This window comes from Dicentrarchus labrax, unplaced genomic scaffold (genome assembly GCF_905237075.1).
Source record: "Dicentrarchus labrax unplaced genomic scaffold, dlabrax2021, whole genome shotgun sequence".
Classification (NCBI taxonomy): domain Eukaryota; kingdom Metazoa; phylum Chordata; class Actinopteri; family Moronidae; genus Dicentrarchus; species Dicentrarchus labrax.
The window spans coordinates 21966025-21989614 of record NW_026136705.1 but is presented as its reverse complement, the minus strand read 5'-3'; the positions used below and the strand labels follow the sequence as shown (position 1 = coordinate 21989614).

Genomic DNA, 23590 nt, shown 5'->3' with positions numbered 1-23590 from the left:
CTATGTGAACCATCCTGTAGAATGAGTTGTTTTCACTATTACAGGACAATGTAGCATAAAATGACAAATTTCTATGTCTGACGCTGATCATAGTTCCCATTGCCCCATGTCTGTTGGTTCGGGCCATTTCTGGGTTGATATTTTGTACTATAGTCCTGACTTTAGCAACAATTTTGATGCACATGGAAGAGATCTCATTCTGTTTTCTTGCATACTAATCTTGCCCCTGCAACTCCAAAGGCCTATTGAAGACAGGTCGCCAAACTGTCACACTTTATTTTAAAAAGAAATCTGCATTTATTGATAATGTTCCGTACAACAGAGAAAGGGACAGGGTAGAAAGGGGGGTGAAAGGAAAATAAAGAGTGTGTGTGTGTGTGTGTGTTTCTGGGGGTTGTCAGTGGTGCGAGGGGGTTTGGTTGAGCGCTACACCAGATGTGAAAATGAAAAATCTAAATAGCAAACTGCGGGTGATTTACTTGAGCTAACTTGAAGCACATAAGTGCTGGAAAGTCAAAAATTACAGTTAGCTTCTTGAAACTCGGATTCAGAGACCAGCTGAGAGGAAACATCATTCATTGTAGGAAACTGGCATGTGGTTTCCCCCATGGCCTCAGAGCATTAGTCTAACACATGTTACCTAAATGCAGATTCACACTGAAAAGTGGCGGTTTGCCCACTTTAAGAGGTATCTCGGGTCACATCGATGTACATGGTGACGAGTTTTGTAAGTTGTGAAAGGCAACAGATAAGAAGGCAAACATGAGATGGGTCAAGTCAGATTATGCTGCCTGGATGATGGTTGCACCTGATGATCCCTTTGTCTTGCATCATCACAAAACAACCTCTGTTTTCTGTGGGACTCATGGTGATGGTCCAACCCACCTCGCACACACACACACACACACACACACACACACACACACACACACACACACACACATATGCACACACACACACACACACACACACACACAACACACACACACACACACACACACACACACACACACACACTAGGTCACATGTGTCCTAACTGGAACAAAGTCCCATGCAGCCTGAGGGCCACTGACACACTTTTAGAGAATAAAATTACCACTGTGTTACCCTCTCCTCTCCCCTCCTTGTCTTTCTCTTTCTTTCCATCTCCTCTCTTTTATGAAAAAAAAGCTGCACATTAATGCCCTGTTGTGAATTGCTAATTCAGATAATTAAAGCTGTTTTTTTTTCTTTTACAGTGTTGAGTTGACAATATTTTCATGTGTAAGACAAGCACAAAATAAATACTTATATAATACCATAATAACAACAGCTAATGTGTATGTGTGTGTGTGTGTGTGTGTGTGTGTGTGTTGGGTGTGATGACCTTATTCTTGACATTGTACAATAAGGCTGCAAATTAAGCAGAGCACGAACATGCAGTAGCAGCAGTCTGACGTTGTAGCTTCCCCTCTGACTCCGATTAGCAAATAAAAATAAAAAAACCCACAGCAAACATGTGTAGTATCCTTTTTTAAAAATGTTCAAATATTAGTTTTCTGACTGGTGTTCCTTGCATTGTCTCCAGTGGTAAACCCAACCCTTCTGGTAGTACAGCAGGCCAAACCACAGCACAAATAATTATTTGCATACAGAGTTTCTGACCTCCTCAGTGAATCCAGCCTGCCATAACACTAGCCGATAATAAATGGTTTCTTCTTCACCTGCCTGTGCTGAAGCTTCCTGTGTTGATGATATGTATGTGGCCCGGTGGGGTGGAGATGACAATGTAGGTGTTGAGGAAGTCAAATGCAGGTGTTTGTGTGTGTGTGTGTGTGTGTGTGTGTGTGTGTGTGTGTGTGTGTGTGTGTATGTGTGCGCGCTGTCCCAGGTGGGTGCTGACAGACCGGCAGGTAAACAGGCAGGTTGGTCTCTGATCTCACCTGTTTGAGCAGACAGTGCAGCGCCTGCAGGGGTTCAGCAAACGGAAACATGTTCTTTTATGTGATGCTGGAAGCTCTGCTCTTCACTTCTCTTCTCTTTCTGTCTTCTTTTTCCTTTTTTGGCTGTCTCTTCTCTACCTTTCTCACACCCTCTGTGTCATTCATTTGTTCCACTCCCCTCCTCCAGGTGCACTCGGGTAAACACCCAGGAAACAAGCGTATGAGGGGAGGGAGGGGAAGGGCATGAGGGGAAGAAGATTGCCTCGGGGTAACGGCAGCACAGGTGGGCTGGGGGGTGTGGGGAGGCGGTGACAACAGTGTGTGTATGTGTGCTCCAGCTTCATAAGGAGGTGCTTTGGAGAGAAAGGAATGTTACACATCCAGATTATAACAGACCACCCCTATGAACTAGAAGGAAGTCAGTTTAACCTGCAAGTCAAACACACACACACCCACACACACACACACGACATCAAGTATATGGTCTCCCCATCTGACTGGTTTGTGTCTCACGTTACATCGTCCAGAGGAAGTCAGTGAATTGTTTCCTGTTACTTATGTAATGTTCTCCTACAGTCTGAGGTCAAGCTGCTTTGTTTGGCCTTTACTGCCCTACCAGTGTTTTTTTAGAGCGAGATCTATTCAGACACATGAAGGGGGGGGGGGGCCTCAGGAAGTTAAAGTGTTGATGTAAATCAAGTTAAGCCTGTAAATGTTCTTTAACAAAATGATAGTTAATAGTAGTAGATAGTTAATAGTTTAAGTAATCAGCATCTAGTAACTAATCTTCATAAGAAGCTTATACGTTGTTACACAGATGTTTAAAGCTGTTTTAAAAGGATATCTGGTACTTAAATTAATTGTACATGAGCACCATTACTGTAGGACTTAAAGTTTTATTTAGCATGTTGCTGTTTTGGCCATAAATGAAGCTATGTATGTTTACATAAGAAGTGTATTTTTGTCCCAATCCTATTAATTTCTCTCTAGGTGCATGGTCATTTTGAAGGAAGAGTGTATGATATGTGTGTATGTATGTGTGTGTGTATGTATGTGTGTGTGTATGTATGCGTGTGTGTGTGTGTGTTTGTGATATTTGGTTGAACTACTCAGAAGATTAACGACACAACAGCCAGATATATTTAACAATATATATTTCCATTGTCAATGTACATTCCATTTCAACATAAGCTTTCTTCACAAACAAAAAGTTGGCATCTAAATAAATACTATATAAAATAGAACTTCAAAATAAATATATCTATAAAGGGAACCTTTTATATGAGAGATTTTTTTCTTTTTGTTATATCTAAACAAAAACAAAAGCACAGATTTTGTTCTTAATCCCCAACACTGACATTGCAAAGGCATAAAGGAATGGAGTAGCATCACCCAGCTGTATGAGACTTTTCCTCTGGTTTGGGTTGCAAATAAAAAAAAATATCAGTGCCCGCAATTGAGCGACACATAGGGTTATGGGTGAGTAAAAGTCACAGCATTGTAGCAAAAAGGGAAAACATAGAAAATAATAAAAATATTTTAATGGTGGACTTGTCGTTGTTGGCGATTTTTCCTCACCTTGAACAGGATAGCGAGCACATGTAAAAGTATAAAGCTAACGTGAAGCGAAGAACATTACTTGTGCAGTGACAGAGCTGAGGAGTAAAGGAAAAGAAAGGCAGCGACTGTTAAAAAAAGGAGGTCCGCTGGTGAAAAAGATGGCACAGAACTCGAGAGAAACACAAAGACGGGGGGGAAAGGGAGAGAAAGAGAGACAGACTTGTCTTTCTCTCCCGTCTCTGTGGTATGACAAGTTTATGCACAGCAGCTGTGTTTGTCAATCAAGGCCAGGGGTATTTGTTGGACAATTTCTCAGGGAGGAAGGAGGGAAGAGAGGAAGGGGGGAAAAAAAGCAAGAAAGAGAAAAAAGAGGGGAGAGAGCTGAGACACTGAGCAGTAACAGCAGGAAATGGGTTGATCCGGATAGGGGTAGATTGTGTTCCCTGTGTGGATTCAATGAGTCCACAGTCTTTAGGACTCGGAGAGGAACCAGGGAATTAGCTTAGCCTCTCGACTGCTAATGAGCCATGGATAGCATAAACAGCAGGAGTTTTTCTTTTTTCTTTTTTATTGCCGGACACACTTTTCTAAATCAAGTGCTAGTGATAGAAAGACCTGTCATTTTTGTTACCCCTTCCCGAACCATCCTCTGGCTACCCTCCCTCTCTTCTTTTTCTCACAACCTCAAAAACATCTTAATCTTACCCTCAAAATATATATCTAATATATTCTCTATATATTTTGTACTGAATTGTAGTTATACTGTACCATGCAATCTTTCAAGGACATTTAAAAGTCTCTTCTAAAGAACACAAATGTTGTGAAACTATTTACAGCAAATAACATTTCACCTGCATAGCTCTATTACTAAATATATTGTCAAAACATTTGTGATTTCTGTCGCCCACCTACAGGTACCGGGCCTTTGCCCGGTCACACAATCATTCTTTAGTTTTGGCACCTTTCTCTCTGACTGAATTGCTAGGTATTGAAAATATTGCCTCATACATTCAAGACTAAGGACAGTGTGTTTTTTTTTCTTTCCTTTTTTTCCTGTGAGATATCAGCTTTGTGCAACTAGACAAATACAGGTATGAGCAAAGTTAGGCACCCTAATGGAAGTTAAGGGTCCAACATGAAAGAGAAGTGTGTGTTATGGAGCCACAGAGACAGTATGCCTTTACGCCAAACAGAAAAGGCCATCTGTATTAAAGGGCAGCATGCCTTTAAGAACCAACTGCCGTCAACACCATTTGGCAAGAGTGCATAACAACTGTGATCACTCAGACAGCGAAAAACAAGCTACTGTATGCTAGCTTCCTTTGGCAAAGTCCTAAGAATGTCATGCAAGCCACAAAAATAGACTTTAAGAATAAAAGACAGACTATCTGACTAACGCAGCAATGCAGCATAATGATTAGAATTGAATGAAGACACTGTGTTTAGACTGGGGATAGGGGCGTGTGGACTAAATGTAGAGCACGCAAAACCTAACGTGAGATAGCTGAGGTGGTTAATACTGTGCTTTAGTACATCCTTTAAGGGGTTTGCATCTTCCTAAAAAGGTTGTGCAAGTGGCAGGTTTGATTTTGACGAAGGCTGACTAGATACAAACACAACAACAACTTTGCTATGCCTTCTCTCCCCCTCTTCGCTCTTTATCACTTGCATCCCCTCTCAACAAACATTATTTCCTGGCCAGTTTGTCTCTCGCTTAGCTTACTTGTTTTAAATTATTCACTATTGCCTTTTTGCCCCTAAATGTTTCTTTGCCTTCTTGTGCAAAGAGGAAGTCGACCAGGCTCTTAGGCAGTTTAGAAATCAACATGCTGTAGGCCAAGTTTTAGAGAGGATTACTGTAACAGTCCCTGAGAAGGTTGGGTGTTCTTTTTTTTACACATTTCTCTACGACACATCGACTTCTAGCACGGTGGGTAACCATTAGACTAGAGCATGCAGGTCATCACATGCATTACCTCTGAGGTGATTGGTGAACAGCATTCAAAATCTTTTAGAAATGTATGGGCTTCACCCCCCCCCCAAAAAAAAAAGAAAAAATAGGAAACACACTGTAAAGTGATTATCTCTCTCACAACTGCTTATGCACAATACAGAATGAGAATTATGGGAAATTACTATTATTTTAACGTCTCAAAAGGCTTGTTTTTACAGCTCCTCCATGGAGATAAAAACTCAGAGATAAAATGTTAGCATTACCAAGCTAGCATCTTTAAGCTAAAAGGAAAAATGGCGACACTAAAAGATAGTGATCATCATAATAGTGGAGAGAGTGAGTGAGTAAGTGGTGGTTTCACTCTTGCAGTGGCCTATCATAAAGCCACAGTATAGGTAATCACTTGTTTTTGTGTTTGTTCAGACAGAGGGACACTGGGCTGTGCTTTTGGGGGTGGGAGGGGGGTGTACAGATATTTATCTCCATCAAATAACTTTTATGGTATCCGAGGATCAGCAACCAGCTTCAGGTTAGTTACCATTACAAAATTAGCTGAGAAATACAGAGCAGCAGAGAGGTACAATGACTTTGTGCCTTCAGCCTTCTTTGCAAAACAACACAAACACCAGTCCCACAATCTAGTCTCTTCTTCTTGTGACACTCTTACAAAAAAAAACACGTCTCAGAGGGCCTGTTAGCTATTCCTACTAGCCAACTCTCTCAGATCAGGCCCCTTTTGATCTTCCACCCTATCAAACATAGGTCAATAAGCCATTTAAGTACCTTTGTTTTACATAAGTAATCTTCCAGCAGATTAATGGGGTAGTTTAAGGGGTTGGTGTTGGATTGTCCTATCCATATAGAGCAAGCAAGTACTGTGTGGTCCTGTTCATTTTTTTAGCAAGGCCACTGCCAGCCAGTTTGGTCCAGTATCATGACCCCTGTTGCTGCTTCTCTAGTGTCCCAACTTTTGCTTCCACGCCTCCGTTTTTACACGCAGGGGCGCTCACACCACCCTGCGAGTTCTTGCAGCGACAGCCGGGCCTGCTAACATTGTCGTAACACTTCTGTCCCAGTTTGGCCAGGCCTATAGCTGGCAGATAGCAGACCAGGCAAGGCAGGACGACAGAAAGGGCAGCCATGAAGGACCAACGCGCGCAGCAGTTGGCCTGGGAGCACGAGCAGGGCTTATCGGCGCAGGAGCCCTCGTCGTCCTCGTCCTCGGTGCAGTGGTAGAAGATCCCTTTGACCAGGCACATGCAGGTGGCTGTATCCACCAGGCTCTGAGCAGAGCACAGGCACTCCTGGTTGCAGACCCAGCAAGAGGGTAGGGTTCGGGGGAGCGTACACTCCGTGCATCGGCACTTCCCGCAGTGCTCGCAGAGAAGGAGGTGCTTCTTCTCGGCCGGGGAGGATGGGATCAGCGCCAACCCCTGCTGGACTCCAGTGGTGCACACACCTCCTGCGGGCATCTTTGCAGACTTGAGGTCCAACGATTTTGAGGAGGAGGAGCAGGAAGAAGCAGAGGAAGAGGAAGTAAGGACTTTTGATTCAGTGGAAGTGAAGCAGCCTGGAGTTCGGGTAGTGATTGTGTTTATGGGGCCCTGGTGGGGGTGAAGGTTTGGGTGGTGGTCCACCATTGGGGTGGGCGCAGCGTGGTCTAGCAGCCTCTGATCAGACGAGGTGCTGCTGCTGCTGCTGATAGAGCTGGGCCTCCCGCTGAAGGAAATCCAAGGGTGGGTGGTGGTGTCCTGGTGAGGGTGGGACTCGCACCTGCCCTGCTGGTGGTGCTGGTGTTGGTGATTGTGATGATGGTTGTGGTTTGCCCCCAGGAAGGCCTCCTGATTTTGACCAAGCCAGGTGATTCTTCGGTTCACAGACTTCTGGCTCGGGGGCTGCTGGGAGACGACGGCCGGGCTGTCAATGTAGTCGTTCTCCACATGCGAGGACTTTATCTGGTCGATGGGGTAGATAGTGAGAGGGTGCTGCAGGCGACCGTAGGGCACTCGACTGTCCAGCAGGGGCTGGGATATGAGGGAGGAGGACACTCCGGGGATGTGGTGGGGAACCCTGGACTCCATGTGTAGGCTGGTGCCTCGAACGTCTTCACTCTAAAGCAGCATTTAGCAATACTGCAAAGACAGATAAAAAAAGACAGTTATGACTGGCTGCATCTGCTGTTGTTTAAGTTCCTGCTGTTTCGCCCTTTTGATCCTCTCTTTTTTCTCTACAGACCTTAACTTAAACCCCACAGAAAGCATAGTTAATTATGAAAAAGGGGTGAAGAGAAAAATAACTGTGATCATTTTACATGATGTCAATATATCAGAAAAACTGCCCAACGAACGACAGCCAGGTTAGCTATGAAGATCACAGTACTAGTACATTAACACATTACCTTCTTTTATTTGACTTTAACCAAACCCTTTGATTTGATGTAAGACATCTGTGTGACTAATAAGTCATACAATGTCTCACTAAAAACACAGTGATAACTAGATTTCAAATCAACAGCCCTGACAGCATGTAAAACAGATGTATATTACAGGTAGTTTACTTCACCCAAAACAATTATCAAATCTTTAAAAACGAAGTCAGCCTCTCAACGAAAATCTTTTTTTTCCCAGGCCGGATCTCTGCAATAATCTGAATGTAGAGTTTCCAAACGATCTTGATCTTTAGACTGAATACCAACAGGGTTTCAAACCTCCTCCATTCTAACTTTGACATTAGAACAATGGAAGTTGGGCTCTCATTACCTCCCTTCCAAAGAGCAGGGAGCACCAGAGAGCAGGGCTCGCATGCAAAAGACTCAAAGATGCAAAACAAGGCAGAGCAGAGAGAATAGAAGGCTGCCAGAAAAGAGACTTCAACAAAGCCAAAATGAACGCCAAGAGGCAAAGGAAATGATGTCTTTGAATCGCATCACACAGTAATAAGACAGTTATTAACTTACACCAAAAAATATATATATCTTATTTTATCTCTCAATATGCAGCATATTTGAATCAGAGAAAAAAGACCAATCGTGGAATTTCTGAATGGATCTGATTTTGTGAACTGCAGGTTTTTGTGAATGAAAGCTGCTGGCCGCACTCGGTGTTGCAAGCATGAATCAATGCGCTCCAGTCATAATGAGCCTGAATGAAATCGGTTTCATCCATTCATCGACGAGAACTCAGCAAAGACCTAACCTACTTTACAGGATACAAAAAGGTGATTGAAGACAAACGGGCGCAGCACAACCGACATTTCCACTGACCCATATCTGCGTTAAGTTGCAAAATACCCCACAAAACCCAACTCCTTCACACCATAAGAGGCACCATATTTGCGATTATTATTTCAAGGCTACATGAATTTCCCCAGGACCTAAATCCAGTCGTTTTTGGGGGATTTATTATTGCTCATTTTCTTTATTGTGTCCGTAGTCGACACTGCTTTGCTTGACCGTCGGCTCGTGTTATTTCTGCTTTTCCTCAGATTTTCGAGCCTGGTTGAGAAACCTGTTGCGACATTTCTTGCACCGACACAAGCGCTTGTGATCGTCAAATCTAGACCATTATGAGCTCCAAGCCGGAACAGTGCGTGTGTTAGGGCGTGCGGGTGTGTATGTGTGTGTGCATCCCTCTCTTCAATATGTGAATGGACTGAGTCATATAAACCGGAGGCGGCCGCTCGGCATACTCAAATAGCATGTTTATATAGGCATTGTAATTACGCATTCAACATTTCACTTTTAATATCTTTAAACGACAAAAGTTTGACGTTGATGAATAAAATGGTAGGCGCTGTGTGCCACCAGACAGACGGCTGCGGGGTAGTTTTGATCGGCGGCAGTTAAATGCGTAGTTTGATGCGTAAACCTGGACGCTATTGCTCTTGGCAACCAAAAGAAGCCGATTCGAGACATATTTAGATTTTTTCACGGAAGTTAGTCGGATCAGATGAAAAACTAATGGCAAAAACACCTGACACAACCGACATGGTGCGCCAACCAGGCGGCCGCTGCAGAGCGAGAAGGAGACACGCAACCTTAACCGCCCGAAATAGGCTACAACATGTACGGGCTTCAGAGTGGACGGAGATTTAGACAGATATAGAAATATGGACGTGTTCCGCTGCCCCTTTATCGTGACAGTGGCTTTTAAATAAGCAAATAGCGACGCGATGGATGTTGAAATACGTATCTGCTTTCAGAAAGGCGGCATTTTCGCGCAAGTTACGCTTTAAAACGCGACACTGTTTCCCCATTTTCTGCGCCCTCAACCGTGCTTTGGGTACAAAATATGTGGTTAAATATTGACTCAAAGTGCAAACAAGGGTCGAGGCGACAGCTTGTTGCAAACTAGAGTTTGCAAGAGCGTTTTCGTGCCTGCGATCCAGTGGATTGAGAGGAACAGTGTAAAGCAGGCAGCATAAAGGGACTCAATGCTCGAATGTGCAGCCACACGCTCAGAAGTTACACACATTTAACGAAGAGAAAACACCAGAGGGGATCACTTACTGTAGTTTCAGGATAAAATTCTCATCTCTTCGTTGCGCACGACGTTTGCGCGCAAGCTATAGTCCAGTCCGAGGAAGTAAGTAGCTCCACCAATGTTGAGTAAAGGTAAGTCCAAATGTCAGGAAACAATATGAGCAATGTAAGCAAAAGGAGAGCGGGTCTCCTGCACTATTCTCCACTCGCTGGTGCGTAAAAGGCGACTGCGGTTGTGGACGCAGAGCTTTGGATATGATGTTGCAACCACCGAGGGGGAGGGAAGTGAGTTTTTATGAATGGGAGGGTGGAGGAAAGGAAAGGGACGGCACTGCGCAGATGCCTCTGCCTTTTTCTCTTTTTTTGTGAATGGGAGGGCAGAGAGACTCGGGAGGGCTGAAATGCGGAGGTTACATTTTTATGAATGGGGAGGACTCCGAATGGCATTGCGCAGGCGCGATACCGAGATTTTTATGAATGGGAAGAAATGGCGAATGAGGCGTGTGTGTGTGTCTGTGTGTGTCTGTGAGAGAGAAAGGGGGTGAGGGAAAGAGGGGGTGGGGGCTTTTTTTGGTCACAAGGGCAATGTCAGGGCTGATTTACATAAAGAGTCGACTCATCGGCTGTGGTGCCACTCTCGCTTTATTTTAGCCTGTTAATTTATTTATCTATGCAGCTCGCGCTTCCTGCTACATGTTAAAGGAGACGTGATTATGGTGGTATTGTGTAATAGATGAGAGGGGGATGTGAGTGGGCTGAATCTGCAATGAATTAGTTGTTGGTTTTTTTTTTTTTCATCGCTGGCAAATCTGATCTCTAATATTTTTCTGATTCTGCTAAATTGGTGCCAAAATGTCTAAGATGTAGTCATGGCCTAATTTGTAGGCAACACAATATCCCAGTAAAGCCATAAATCAGCAGGAATATGATACCAGTGGGGTTTTTATGTATAAAATAGCGTCATATGAGGGCTATTTTCCACTTTAATCAGTGTACCCCTCGAAGAGGATATCAAGATGCAGGAGACTACTTCAGATCACATGCCTCAGCTCGATTGGGCTAAATAATGGCCGCTCCCCTTGTGTTCCTGCTCTATCTAAAGCCGTTTATTGCGAACAAGGACGTGCCCTTCCTTCCTCTGCAACAATGTGAGGTATGACTACAGCTTCAATAGTAGTGTAAAAAAAAAAAACAGAGGAGAAGAAGAGAGGAGGGGGAAGAGAGGAGAAGGTTGGTGGTGGTGTGTGTGTGTGGGGGGGGGGGCGCAAACCAGCATGAGGGCAGGCAGGATTCACAAAAGGACAGGATGTTGTTGATTTGTACCGAAACCACACGGAGGAAATGAGTGTGAATTTCCTTTCTCTCTGACATCCCAGTGTGTGTGTGTGTGTGTGTGTGTGTGTGTGTGTGTGTGTGTGTTTTCCTGCAACCCCCCGCCACCACCCTCCCCACCCTCAGCTTGGGGCTTTTAACCAGTCAAAGGTTAACAGTTGCCCCATTATCCGTTTGCACACATCACCATGACAACCACTACACCTCCAAATTGGGATCATTGTTTTGGAGAAAGCTAGGGACAGAGAGGGAAGAGAATAGGAAGAGTTAAATTGATTTGTATTTGGATGGATAAGGGATATTTTACTGTAAATATACCATCCATGTCAGTAAAACGCATTAAAAAGAAATCTAATTTAATCGACAGAATCTCTGCAGACTTGTCCAATAGTTGATCTCAGGTGACTTAATCACATTTTATGGCTCTATTACTGTAATATTAATTAATATTAATCTGGATTTAAAGTGTGTGTTTAAAGCGCTCAAGAGTAAATTCACATCATACAGGTGGCATTTTGTTGTTCTCATTAAGCACAATTTTAATAGCCTGTTGTCATATTATTAATAATGTAACTTTTTAATCATATCGTAAATAGATAACAAGTAAGTAAAGCTAAGGCTGGAGGGTTGTGAAAATGTGTAATTTTGCTTTATAAATAAAATTAATTCACAGCATTTTATAAAATAAAAGAACACATTTGAATGATATGTGTGTTTATATAATCATATATGCACGCCTATAGTTTTATTAATCTAACGTTGTGTCTACCACGCAGTGACTGTGGTAAATATTTTAACCCTGAGGAACTGCAGGCTGCTATTATCGAAAACAAAACAAAGCCTTCATGGTTTATGGTTTTACATTCTGTCCTCAGGATCTTTCAAGTAGAAGCCATTTTAAAGATGTATTATAAAAGAATAGAATCTTTCATATTAGACCAACAAATATGTAAATCACATGCCAGCCTCTCTCTTTCCTTTCCCTCACATCTTTATTGCCCCCCCCCTCTCACACACACACCCACACACACACACACACACCCACACATAGGAAGATGCACAAAGACACATACTGTAGATACTTGCAGATTTCTGTCCGCAGCTGCGTGGCTTGCAGGCACGGCCTACATGAAGTGCTTGTTGAATTGTAGATTTCTTGTTGGTGTGATCATCCAGGCATACATGCACGGAAGGGAAGGCCCAGATTTCTCTCCAGAGTCTTCTCTCCCAGCCTTCCTTCCTGCCACATCTGCTGGCTACTGCTGTGAGCTTGGGATTCTAACGGACAGCCCCATCTGCTTCAAGGGAAGTTTCACATATTTAACGTAAAAAGGATTTTTTTTTTTTCATTCCATTGTCCAAACTTTGAACAAAATCTGGCTTGCTTCTTCTGTATTCAGATTTTTTTACTCAAATGTCCAGTTAAACTATTTTCTGCAGCTCCTAATTTTTAAATCCTGACTGATCCACAGACATTTCTGTCTGAATCAAATTACAATGTCAATAGGCCTAGTTGTTGTTGTCTTTTTTTAGTCTGTTTTTTTTTAATAACAGGTCTATCACTTGCTGTATTCACTAATCCATTGGTATTTGTCTTGTATTTCCTGACCCAGACACAATAACTTGAGAAAAGCTGTTCAATGTGAGTGTTAGGTGACAGTGCTTAAATGCAAATCACAGTGATAGCTCTACAGAGTGCTCACAGCTTATATCAAAAGCTTCCTGTTACAGGTAAGCCATCATTTACTTCCCCCCCACCCCCACACCACCCCCTGACACTTCACAATACACATCTCCAATTAACAGTTAAGGGGGGCTGTATTGCAGTGAGACAGCCTTAGGATTTTGATTTTGAATGCCTTCAAAGTGCATTTCACACCATGTCTGTGTGGTCACAGTTTTCCTCATAGACATGAGATAAAATCCTGAAGAGAGAAGCGATGATGGTAAAAAGGACTCATTAAAGAAGAGGCATAATGCTGGTTTATGGTATTTTATTCATAGAGAACATACACTTAAAATAGAAAAAGTAGATCACTTTGGAATCTTATTTTTGTAATAGTTGTAGAGCATAGTCATTCATCAAAAATGCAATGTTTTCTGAATATGCTGGAATTCTTTTTTAAAAGTTTATAGCTTCAGTGTGTAAACATTTTCCTAATTTAAGTATCTAAGGCAATATAAGCAGCAAACAGTTGTATTTAACAATAAAATACAAATTTGTCTTCTCACGGGGCAATGAGGAATCCTGCTCTACCTTATCTGTGAGCATTGGACCTCTGGTGCATTCAGAGGGATGACTATTCATATCAAGCTCGGTTTGGTCATGATATCCTCCCCGGTTGTGGAGTAGAATGTTTGTTAGTCAAATTTGTGTAAGGATGGATTTAAGGGAAATTGTGAGGGACACTCACAATGTTACATATCAAGAGTGTTGTTCCTTTTTCAAAACCTGTTTATTGTTGCTGTTAAATAATACCACCTTTCCCCTCATTGTATCTTCTCTGGAAATATCAGTTATGTCCCATCATTTATGATGAAGTTATGAATGGGAATATAAAAAAAGAGAAGGCAAACTCCATAGCCTACATACAGTAAAGTGTTTTTTTCCCCCAATCAGGGGTACTACAGCAGTAGGTACAGAAAGCTTAACTAATGAATTTGATTAATTTTGATTCAAAAAGTAAATTTACATACTGTGTTAAGAATATACAAATATGATTTTACAGTATTTACAATAATCAGTAAACTGCCTATCAGTTTCAGTCTATTGCCACCAGATAGCAGTTAGCTAGAAATAGTCAAAAACAGTGGATAAATGGTTAAAACAGTAAATGGATTGCAGTTGAAATAATTAGCTAAAAGTAATGGATAAAGATTTGAAATAGTGAGCTAAGAGTAGGCCTAATGGATAAATTGTGGCAGTACATGCATGACCAAAGAAGCGAAACATCAACAATTCAATTTTATGAGGAAATGACTAATCTCTATTATGAATAACTATTAATATATTCTTATATATAATTAATAGTGCTGAATAACATCCAGTTAATTAGGACATATTTGGAACATGATTGGCGAAGATGAAGGGGCACTTGAGCTCATGTGAAAGGGGGGGTTGGAAGTCACCAATAGCCTACTCGTGTTTTTGTAAAGTGTTACCGTAAGGGCTGACTTTTCTTTTAAACAGAAGGGTAGGCTTAAGGCCAATAGTAACAGAATAAGCAAATGTAATGATGTGTTAAAACCTACGGGAACACTCAATCTGAGCAAGCTGAGAGCTGCATTGTAGAAAACTCTATAGTTTGCCTACAGTAAGAGGCGGATCTCGACCACGAGGCCAGGTAGCTCTAACTCCTCAAATATTGACTTCCTTCCTCACCGCCCGCCTGGTCAGGAGGTGTGTTTGTGTGCTTTGGAGTCAAGAGAGGTGTGTGGTAAGAGAGGTAGGAAGGGGGGGTGGGGGCCCATGTACGTGTGGTTGTGTGAGTCTGTGTGTCCACATCCATCAAAATAAAGAGTTAGATGACTTTGGCCTACCCTCATTGCACCATAATAGGATACATTAGACCTAATTCACTAAGAGCCATTAGAGAGCTCAAAAATTCCTGTAAAGGAATAACAACACAGAGGCTAAACAAGCTACACTGGCTCTGCTGCTTTAGGAATTTTACAACAGGTTGTTTTGTAACAAGATCCTAACTATTATATTGTTTAGAATCAAATATATATTTGTAGACTTATCTGTTAGTTATCTACCATAAATGACTTGAAAATGACAGAGCAACCTGTCTTTCACGTTATATGTCTTCATTCTGACCTGAATAATTTTTCCTTCCTCTGAATGCATTAGTAAATCCTAGATTTTAGTCTTCTTTTAGGTTCCCTTTTAAACTCTTTGTATTAAATAACATTTTTGTATTTTCTAATTTAAACATTTAAAATGTTTAATCGGTGTACAATGAATACACTGAAGGAAACCAATGCCTTTACCAGGATTAAAATATTTCTACTTTTACCCCTAACCAAGCAATTGTTTTGTCAACTTCATGCCACATTAGTCTAAAAGCTTTGCATGAGCATTTGACATTTGGAAAGGAAAATTCGTGACCAATAATTTGACATGGTTACGCAGGAGGAAATGGGTTTTGCGGCTCCAGATAGTCACACCCATTGTTAGAAAAGCCTGGTCCCTCAGCAGTCTGTCCAGATCAGCAGTGAGCCCATAGAACGTTGTTGTTTTTTCTGGGCAGCCATCCCAGGAAATGTGGCCTCACCTGTCTGGGTTAGTCATACTTAAGACAACTTCAAGTAGCAATATGCTATTTAGCGGTGCTTTTCTCCATGCTGTTACAGGCAAGAGTGTTGCATTGAGCATAGGCCCTTAAAATAGTGACCTCAAAGTCTACAGGGCACTGTTACGGTTTTGTCTCAGAGAATGCCAACTAAAAGTGGAAAGAAACTATAAAACAACGATTTCTGTAACGTATGATCTGTTACTTTATCCTTACACATGTGAAAATGCTTGCATCAACCTCATTTCGCTGGTGCAGAAATGACAAAAGAAAAGAAAAGACAACTTGAGGATCCATAGTTTAGAAACCCCCTGACCTCAGGGTCAGGAAGAGTATATTTTCACCGGATGACCCAGACACGGTGTCCATGTTGACAAGCATCTGCCCTGCTGAAATCCTCTCAAGCAAGACTCTGAATCCATGTCAGCTGCAGGGGCGCTGCTCTGTTGCTGACCCTGACCTCTGAACTTCCTGGGCTGGTTAAAAAGTGATGAAAGAATTTCCCTGTAGGGATCAATAAAACCATCTCATTAAAACACTGTGATACATTTTTAACATGGGTGGTCCTAGAGGGAATCGTTCACCTAGGAGTTAGTAGGCCTAAGCTCTAATTCATCTGTATCATTGTTTATATGCTCTGATGAACTCAGATAAAAAGCTGTGTAGTTATGGATGAAAAAGTACTTCCAGGGTTATTGTTATATGTAAACTACATGACTTTTTCAAGACCTTCTTACCTTTGTTTGGTTGATTTATGCTGCAAGTTGTTCCTTGTCCATGCCACAGCTTTGTCATCATTCTATTGGGTATAATGTTAGCCCACATAAATCTAAATCTAAATTAACTTATTAAATTTTAGTAACCTATCCAATTTTCCTGCAGAATGAAGCTTCTGACATGACTTCGGAAGGTAGTTTTTTTTTTAATGTCCTCTCTCCAACCCCTTACTGACATGCAACATTTTGATTGAGCAAATTGCAAAATAAATATCAGCCTGTATTTTCAGTTCATGAAGTCTAAGTTGATTTTAATCTTTTATAAAAATAAAATAAAATCTAATAAAAGTTCAGATTGTAAAGGGCCATTCCAACTATAGTATAAGCAATGTACTAAAAGGGTCATATTTAGTCAAGTGCTGAAGCCACTCTGGAATTGGAAAAGTAGAGATATGAAGTCCATACAGGTTAGGATGGGATATCATACAGTCAGTCCCAACCAGCACCAGTAATTGCATCTTGCCTCAGATGATCCAGGAGCAAGGAGAGAGGCTTCCTATTCAAAGCCACATCAAATATTGTTCACTGTGGGGTTGAAAAGACGCCGTCACAACAAGTTCCAGACTGACACTCCTCTCTCCATGGATACTGTGGAAAGTATCATAGGACACTGTATTCAAAACACTGGAGAAAACCCTTTGCATTTAGAACCGAGCATCTAAAACATCGTTGGAATCTCTCTCCTGTTGGTAATAGTGAAAAAAAGATGCAACAGATTCTCCTGTGACCAGATGATGTATATTAGGACAGTCATACTGTAGCCTCGAAGATCAACCTGTCTCTCAAGGCTACTGAGAAATTATTATGTACTGCACTTCCTCTTCATCCATACATCATAAACATTCATGAACATATAGTTCATGCAGAAATCACACACATCCCTAACTTGGCCTTCCATCCCTGTTTCCATAGTCAACCGGCTGGCTGATATTATGTCTAATTCCAGGCATGTAATTAGTGTGTAGCCTGGTCTGGTTCTGTCTGGGTCAGTGTCGAGACTGAGTGTGTGTGTGACAGAGAGTGGTGTGTGTATCTATATGTGTGTGTAATTGGTGCGTGTGTGTTGAGTCTGATGTTAGCCAGCACCACAGGATGAGATGCGGACTGCACTACTCTGAAGCTGAACCACACGTGGAGGGCAAATAAAAAACACATTACTGTGCTAGCACTCACACACACACACACACACACACACACACACACAGTAGGTCTATTATTGGTACCCTTATGCCAAGGCTACGCAAGTAGTCATATGCACAAATACATAAATAGCCAAACAAAAAAAAAATGGGGCGAATGCTTTAACCAGGCTGCCGCAAAACATACACACCACTCATATTAAAACTCATGAATGTGCCAAACTAAGCAGACAGGCAGACAGCAACAGAGTTTTGAGTTGAAATGCTAATGATCCATGGCCCAGTGTGTAGTAATAGGGTACATCAAAGACAAAATAGGATATAAATAGAATCAGCATGTGTGGGCTAAATAATGCACGTAGGAAACAAATTCTGACACTCTGACATATGACATGTTCATCTTCAAATATCCATGTGAATTACAGAGGGGAAAAAAGACAGAAGTCCCAGAGAAAACATAATATTTTTTCCACTTGGTTTTGTGAATGAGGTTCAACCAGCTCTTGGCAACATCTGCCACATCTGCCTACTCTGTACATTGAACCAATATTCTGTTGCTCTCCTTGAAGTTTTTCCCGTTAGTAATAAAAACTTGAAGCCTTTCCTTTTTTTATATTGACAGACGCCACAGGTCGCCTGCCATGGAGTCTGCCACGTTGACCCACCATGTCTCTACAGTAGCCCAGAGGGGACAAATCAAACCCCGGTTGTGTTTTTCACATGTATATTGTAGCCACCATAGTTTCTCAGTTGCGATCTGCAGCTACAACGCTAGATGCCAATACACACACTGCTCTTTTAATAAAAGTAGCAATATTAAGTCCTGTGTTTAAAAGGTTATGAAATCGTATGCAAGTATTATTAGCAAAATGTGCTTAATGTGGAATAATGGCCCCTGTGAGTATTATAATCTTAGCTCATTCATGCTGATGCTTTAATATGTAATTACTCTTGCCAAGGTTGAGCCTATTTACCTTATTTGGTGAAGTAAATAACTATTTCTGTTAAAAAAATGTAGAGAAGAATGCAAGAGTACAATATTTTCCATTGAAATGTAATGGACAAGTACAAGTGCAGCAAATTTGTACTTAAGTATAGTAAATGCAGTTACGTTTCACCACTGAATCTGTGTATGGTATATGCATGTGTGCGTATGTGTGTTCATCCCTGGGGTGCCTTGGATGATATGTGCTCACAGCCAGACTCTTGGAATGCCCAGAATGTGAGAGGTGGACAGGAGAGGCAAGGTCCTTTGTGACCACGCCCCTGATGGCAGGTCACGCTTCGACGATTGGTTGGTCCCTTGAGGTCGGAGTGCAGTCGGGGTCCTGTCACTCCTCTGAAGAAAGGTCGAAGGTCAACTTCCTCCGGAGCTCTCCTTTCCTCCCTTCGCCCAGCGGGGTTCTTCCAGCTTAGGCGAGAGCCATGAAGCCAAAACCGAACACATTTTTTCAGGAATTTTTCAAGCCTCACTGCTAAAATGAAAAGAGAGCCTTTTAATTTTTTGACCACATGCACATGAGTGCAAACAATCTAAGAGTCATTAAGTATACCTATCTCACTATAGTTTGACTTTAAAGCATTGAAAATATAATCTTAATGTTTTATCAAATTAGTCATTTAAACCCACGTTGTTCCAGCCTGGTTATTTTTTTCCTACTCTGCTTGTTAAGATCAAATTATTCAGAAGGTGATATGCTGCTGAGGAAATATTATCATGTGACCACAGCAAACTATTTATAGCACATAAGCAGTGACTGTGAAGGAAATAAGATGTCTGTCAATCAACACTTAAGATAAGTAACAGAGCTCCAAATCATACACACCTCTTTTTCAGGTGCATGAGTCTGTTAAGAGGAACTATCTCAGAAATCCAGTCTGACTTTCTACACAGCCATTGTCTTCCATTAATTTTGGTTGAGTATGAATATCAGTCCATGTGTAACCCATCACAACCAACAAGTAAACCTTTTCTTTAAAGGTTCTGTACCTTACCGTATTTTATTTGGACCATGACTCCATGCTACCAACTAACTTTCTGTTTACAAATCCCCCCATGAGCCAACATCGCAAAACAACCAATGCCAGACGCACACTGAGCAACAAAGCCACAGACAGCTGGCAGCTTTGGTTAGGCTACTGTTAGCTCTTGGCCAGTATAAAGCAATCCCTAAAATCAACACCTTTTGTCACAATATATAAGTTAGTATCATGGATCACATTAGCTGATGAACTCATTTCGCAAGCTAACATTAGTCAACTAACATATCAACTCAGATAGTATTTTGCTAGCGACTTTAGTGAACAAGCAATCTAAGGGTAGCAAGCCAGCCAGGTGCAAACCAGTCACGTTGAATAATGTCTGGTGCCCCATAATGCCAGCCGACAAAGAAACCTGCAAATGGCAAGCCAGCCTATTTACTTACGAAAACATAGTTATGCATATTATACTCCATTTCTGCCAATAGATCTGCCTAAATGTTACACACTGGACCTTTAAGTTACATTATCATTTAAATGAGACAACCTGCTTCACGACAATACACATGGGTATTCTTATAAACATTTTTACCCAAATGTTGTTGTCATTTTCTTCATCTTATATATTCCAGTTTGTCCTGAGACTCAAGCATAGATTAATTACATGCATACTGGAAAACAAAGTCAAACTCCTCTTTAAATTTAATCTAAAGATCACACACTATAACGTACCACATCACCACAACCTCTGCACGGCTAGTTGTAATCTGTTAATGTTGACACAATTATAAGAAAAGCCACAGTTATCTAATATCTATACGAATTAGGCAGACAGTCATATATTACTTGCCTAAATTTAGTTTATTTACTTTCCAAAAACATCCCCCAGTAGCCAAAAAAGCAGTTTTATTGTAAACCATGTCATTACATAAACCTTGTCATTTTAACATTTACGGTATATTTAAAAAATTAGTAGGGTTAGGGTTAGGTAGTTAAGATACTGAGCTATAGAGGTTAAATTCTGGAAGGTAGCATCAACTAATAATACCTTCAAATGTAAAAATTCTTCACTATTTAGCGCAGTAATATACCGTATATTAGGTGGGTAATATATAAAATGATTATTGCTTGTGTGAGTATTGACAACTGTGTAGCGCGGCTCTGGTAAAAACATAGCTGAACTATACTTCCTCCTGTTAATGTTTGATGTACTTTTTTTCTGAGATTTACAGTTGCCCTGAGAACTCAACACACTGCAACAGAAAATAGACAAAACACTTACAATATAAGAAAACATAATTCAGCATAACAATACGCACTGCAAATCACAGAAAACACAAGCAAACACAGAAATGCTGCAAATTCAGACTACAGAAAAGCTAAAGCAGCTATAGTAGGAAAAGGGATACATTTAGTACCAATGCTGTTTTTGAAGTCAAATTTAGAAGCCAGTCTGTCTCAGAGCCAGATAACACATTGGTGGAATCCACACCAAATCCACAACATGTTCCCTATTTTTAGATTGTCTGCGAACCAAATGTTTTTCAGGTTTTTAGATATTTGCCTCTGCTTTCAGTAGAGGTAAAAAAGGAGGAGAAATATTCAGGTCGTCATGTAAAACAGGCACAAATAGACCAACAGTATTGCATGAGAGTTATTGGCACCCCAGAAGTTGCGATGGCTGCAGCATCAGCAGTATCCAACTTCACCTCACAGACACTCCGATGACAAGCTTAAATTAAGCCTTCAGAGGAGGGCAGGAGGACAAGAGGAGAGGAAAGGAGTAGAGGAAAGCAGGAAAGACAAGAGGATCAGTGGAGTGGAAAAAAGAAGGTAAATGAGAGGACAGGGCAGGAGGACGGAAGAACGGAAAAAACAGAGGGTAGATGAGATGGGTGAGAAGATCAAAGGAAAGGAAGAAGGAGGTGAGAGGAGGACGAAGAGGAGATGAGAGGAGTATAAAATGGTTGGGGGGAGGATAAGAGGAGAGGAGCAGAGAAAGGAGACGTGGCAGGAAAAAGGACGGGAGTAGAGGAGACGGCAAGGGATGAACATGGGACAGTTGCAGCAACTTCCTGTGAGACATCAGTCTGGAAAAGAATACAAAGAGGATAAAGTGGGCGACAGACAAAGGAAGTTTGTTTATTCTTCTAAACCACAAAAAAGATGGTTGGTTGGTTGTGAACTGGTCAGATACCAGCTCATAAAATAAGGCCTGGGAACAGGGTTGGACCAATGCTGGGCTTTTCTTAAGAAAATGATGTCAGCAGGTGGATGATGACAGTCTGTAAACCTGCAATAAAGTATTATTTGATTTCCAAATTTTGTTTCATGTTCAAAGGAACCTGACCCTGAGTCTGAGCGGGCTGCCATCTCAGAAACAGCTCCATTAGCGGTCCAGTGTGTAATATTTAAGAGGATTTATAGGCAGAAATGGAATATAATATTCTAACTAGTGTTTTCATTAGTGTATTATCACCTGAAAATACAGTTGTTATGATTTTGTTACCTTTGAATGAGCCGTTTTTATCTACTGATACTCCTTACGTGGAGGCTGGCATGTTGAGCTAATACGTTTCTACTGTAGCCCACAGTGGATAAAGCAAACACTGGATCTAGATATGGATGAAATATAAGTTTACAATCTGTAAAGGTATATGTAAATCAGATTTCGCCCCTGAGAGCCTGTGTGTGTGTTTGTGTGAATTTGTCCAGATGTGAGTACAATGAGTGTGCTTCACAAGCCTCTGATTAATATAACAAGATCCCCTCCTGAGCTGAGAGGATGTGGCTCAAGAGGGATGCTTTGACTCACCGTCTCTTTTGTTGTGATGGATGATGAGGTGGTCAATTTCCGAACTAAAGCCCAGTCAATACAGGATATGAATCAGGATCCGATTCAATATAAAAATAAAATAGAAAGCTGCTCTTCACTATGGGGTCTATTTTTGCCTGCTACGATTTTTACTAAAATGAATCAGGAGCTGAGTCAGTGGTAATGATTACATCCTGACAGTCAGCTTTGCTCATTGTAGTCTACAATACAAAGAATACTTCTCTGCATCAGATGAGCTGTGTCCTTTAAATACATTTACATGTGCTTAAGTAACTTGCTACCTCCAGCTGTTACTTGATTCCTTGCACATGTAGTTAAGAAAACCTGGTTGGTTGAAGGATTAATACAAACCTGGTTAACAGAGATTTGTTTTATGAAGAAACCTGATTTCTTGTCACATGTGGTTTTCACAAAAGCGAGCATGACAAAGACTTGAAATGGACAAAATATCACTGAAGCTTCCATAACTGGACGCTAGTATATTCCAAGATAATCTAACACAGTGGTAACTAATTCCAATATTCTTAGGATAAGTTATAATTGTTGACAAATATTGTACATTAATAAACACTTAAAATATATATATCTGCTTCCAACTACAATATGGGTTGTTTTTTTTAAGTCAGGAATTCTGTGAGTTTTGGTTAAGCTCACTGATAAAGTTTAATAGAACTGATCCTTAACTGGTCCAATGTTTACTTTAGTTCTCCCATTTCACTTATATTATGGTCATTCATCTTTAAATTTTTTTTGCCTTCACTTTGCTTTGGAAGAAACGTTTTTAAGTCATGTAATTTATACAAATATTTTGGATATAAATTGTTTGTTTTTCAGAGGCTTCCATGACACCAATAATCTCACGACCAAGCGACAATAAATCTACCCAAAAAGCTTTTTTGTTTCTTATTTTTTACCATAAGATCTCTTTGACTCTCTGTTCTATAAAAAGGGCAAGAATTGGTATAATCGGCCTGAAAATGTGACATTTAATTCTGGACTTCACCTTTCCTTTTTCCCCCCTTTTCCACCCCTCCCTTCATCACCACACCTTCATTTCCTTAATTGATCCCCACATCCTGCATATCAGGCAGATTAGTCTCGGATTAGCCAGGTAAACACAGCAAGTGTGTGTGTGTGTGTGTGTGTGTGTGTGTGTGTGTGTGTGTGTGTGTGTGTGTGTGTGTGTGTGTGTGTGTGCGCGTGTGTGTGTTAAACCAGAGGGGGAAGTGGAGTCTTTGATCAGGCTAATGAGCTGCCAGTCCTCCCTCCAGGGCCTGCTGGTTGGCTGGGGGTGTATGGACACCTGAAACAACATG

General features: G+C 41.3%; 1 protein-coding gene across 1 annotated transcript; it reads right to left on the bottom strand.

Moving 5' to 3' along the window:
• Positions 1–3059: 3059 nt before the first annotated feature.
• On the bottom strand, positions 3060–10235 carry spry4 (sprouty homolog 4 (Drosophila)). Its single transcript, XM_051401714.1, has 2 exons — positions 9944–10235; positions 3060–7568 (listed from the first exon to the last, which is right to left on the bottom strand). The coding sequence occupies exon 2, from the start codon at positions 7515–7517 to the stop codon at positions 6369–6371; it is 1149 nt and encodes a 382-aa protein (XP_051257674.1). The 5' UTR covers positions 7518–7568; positions 9944–10235; the 3' UTR covers positions 3060–6368.
• Between the last annotated feature and the right edge of the window lie 13355 nt (positions 10236–23590).

What these genes read in the sequence shown, in the direction of transcription:
- spry4 (XM_051401714.1), bottom strand. Translation starts at nt 7,517, where the DNA reads ATGGAGTCCAGGGTTCCCCACCACATCCCCGGAGTGTCCTCCTCCCTC.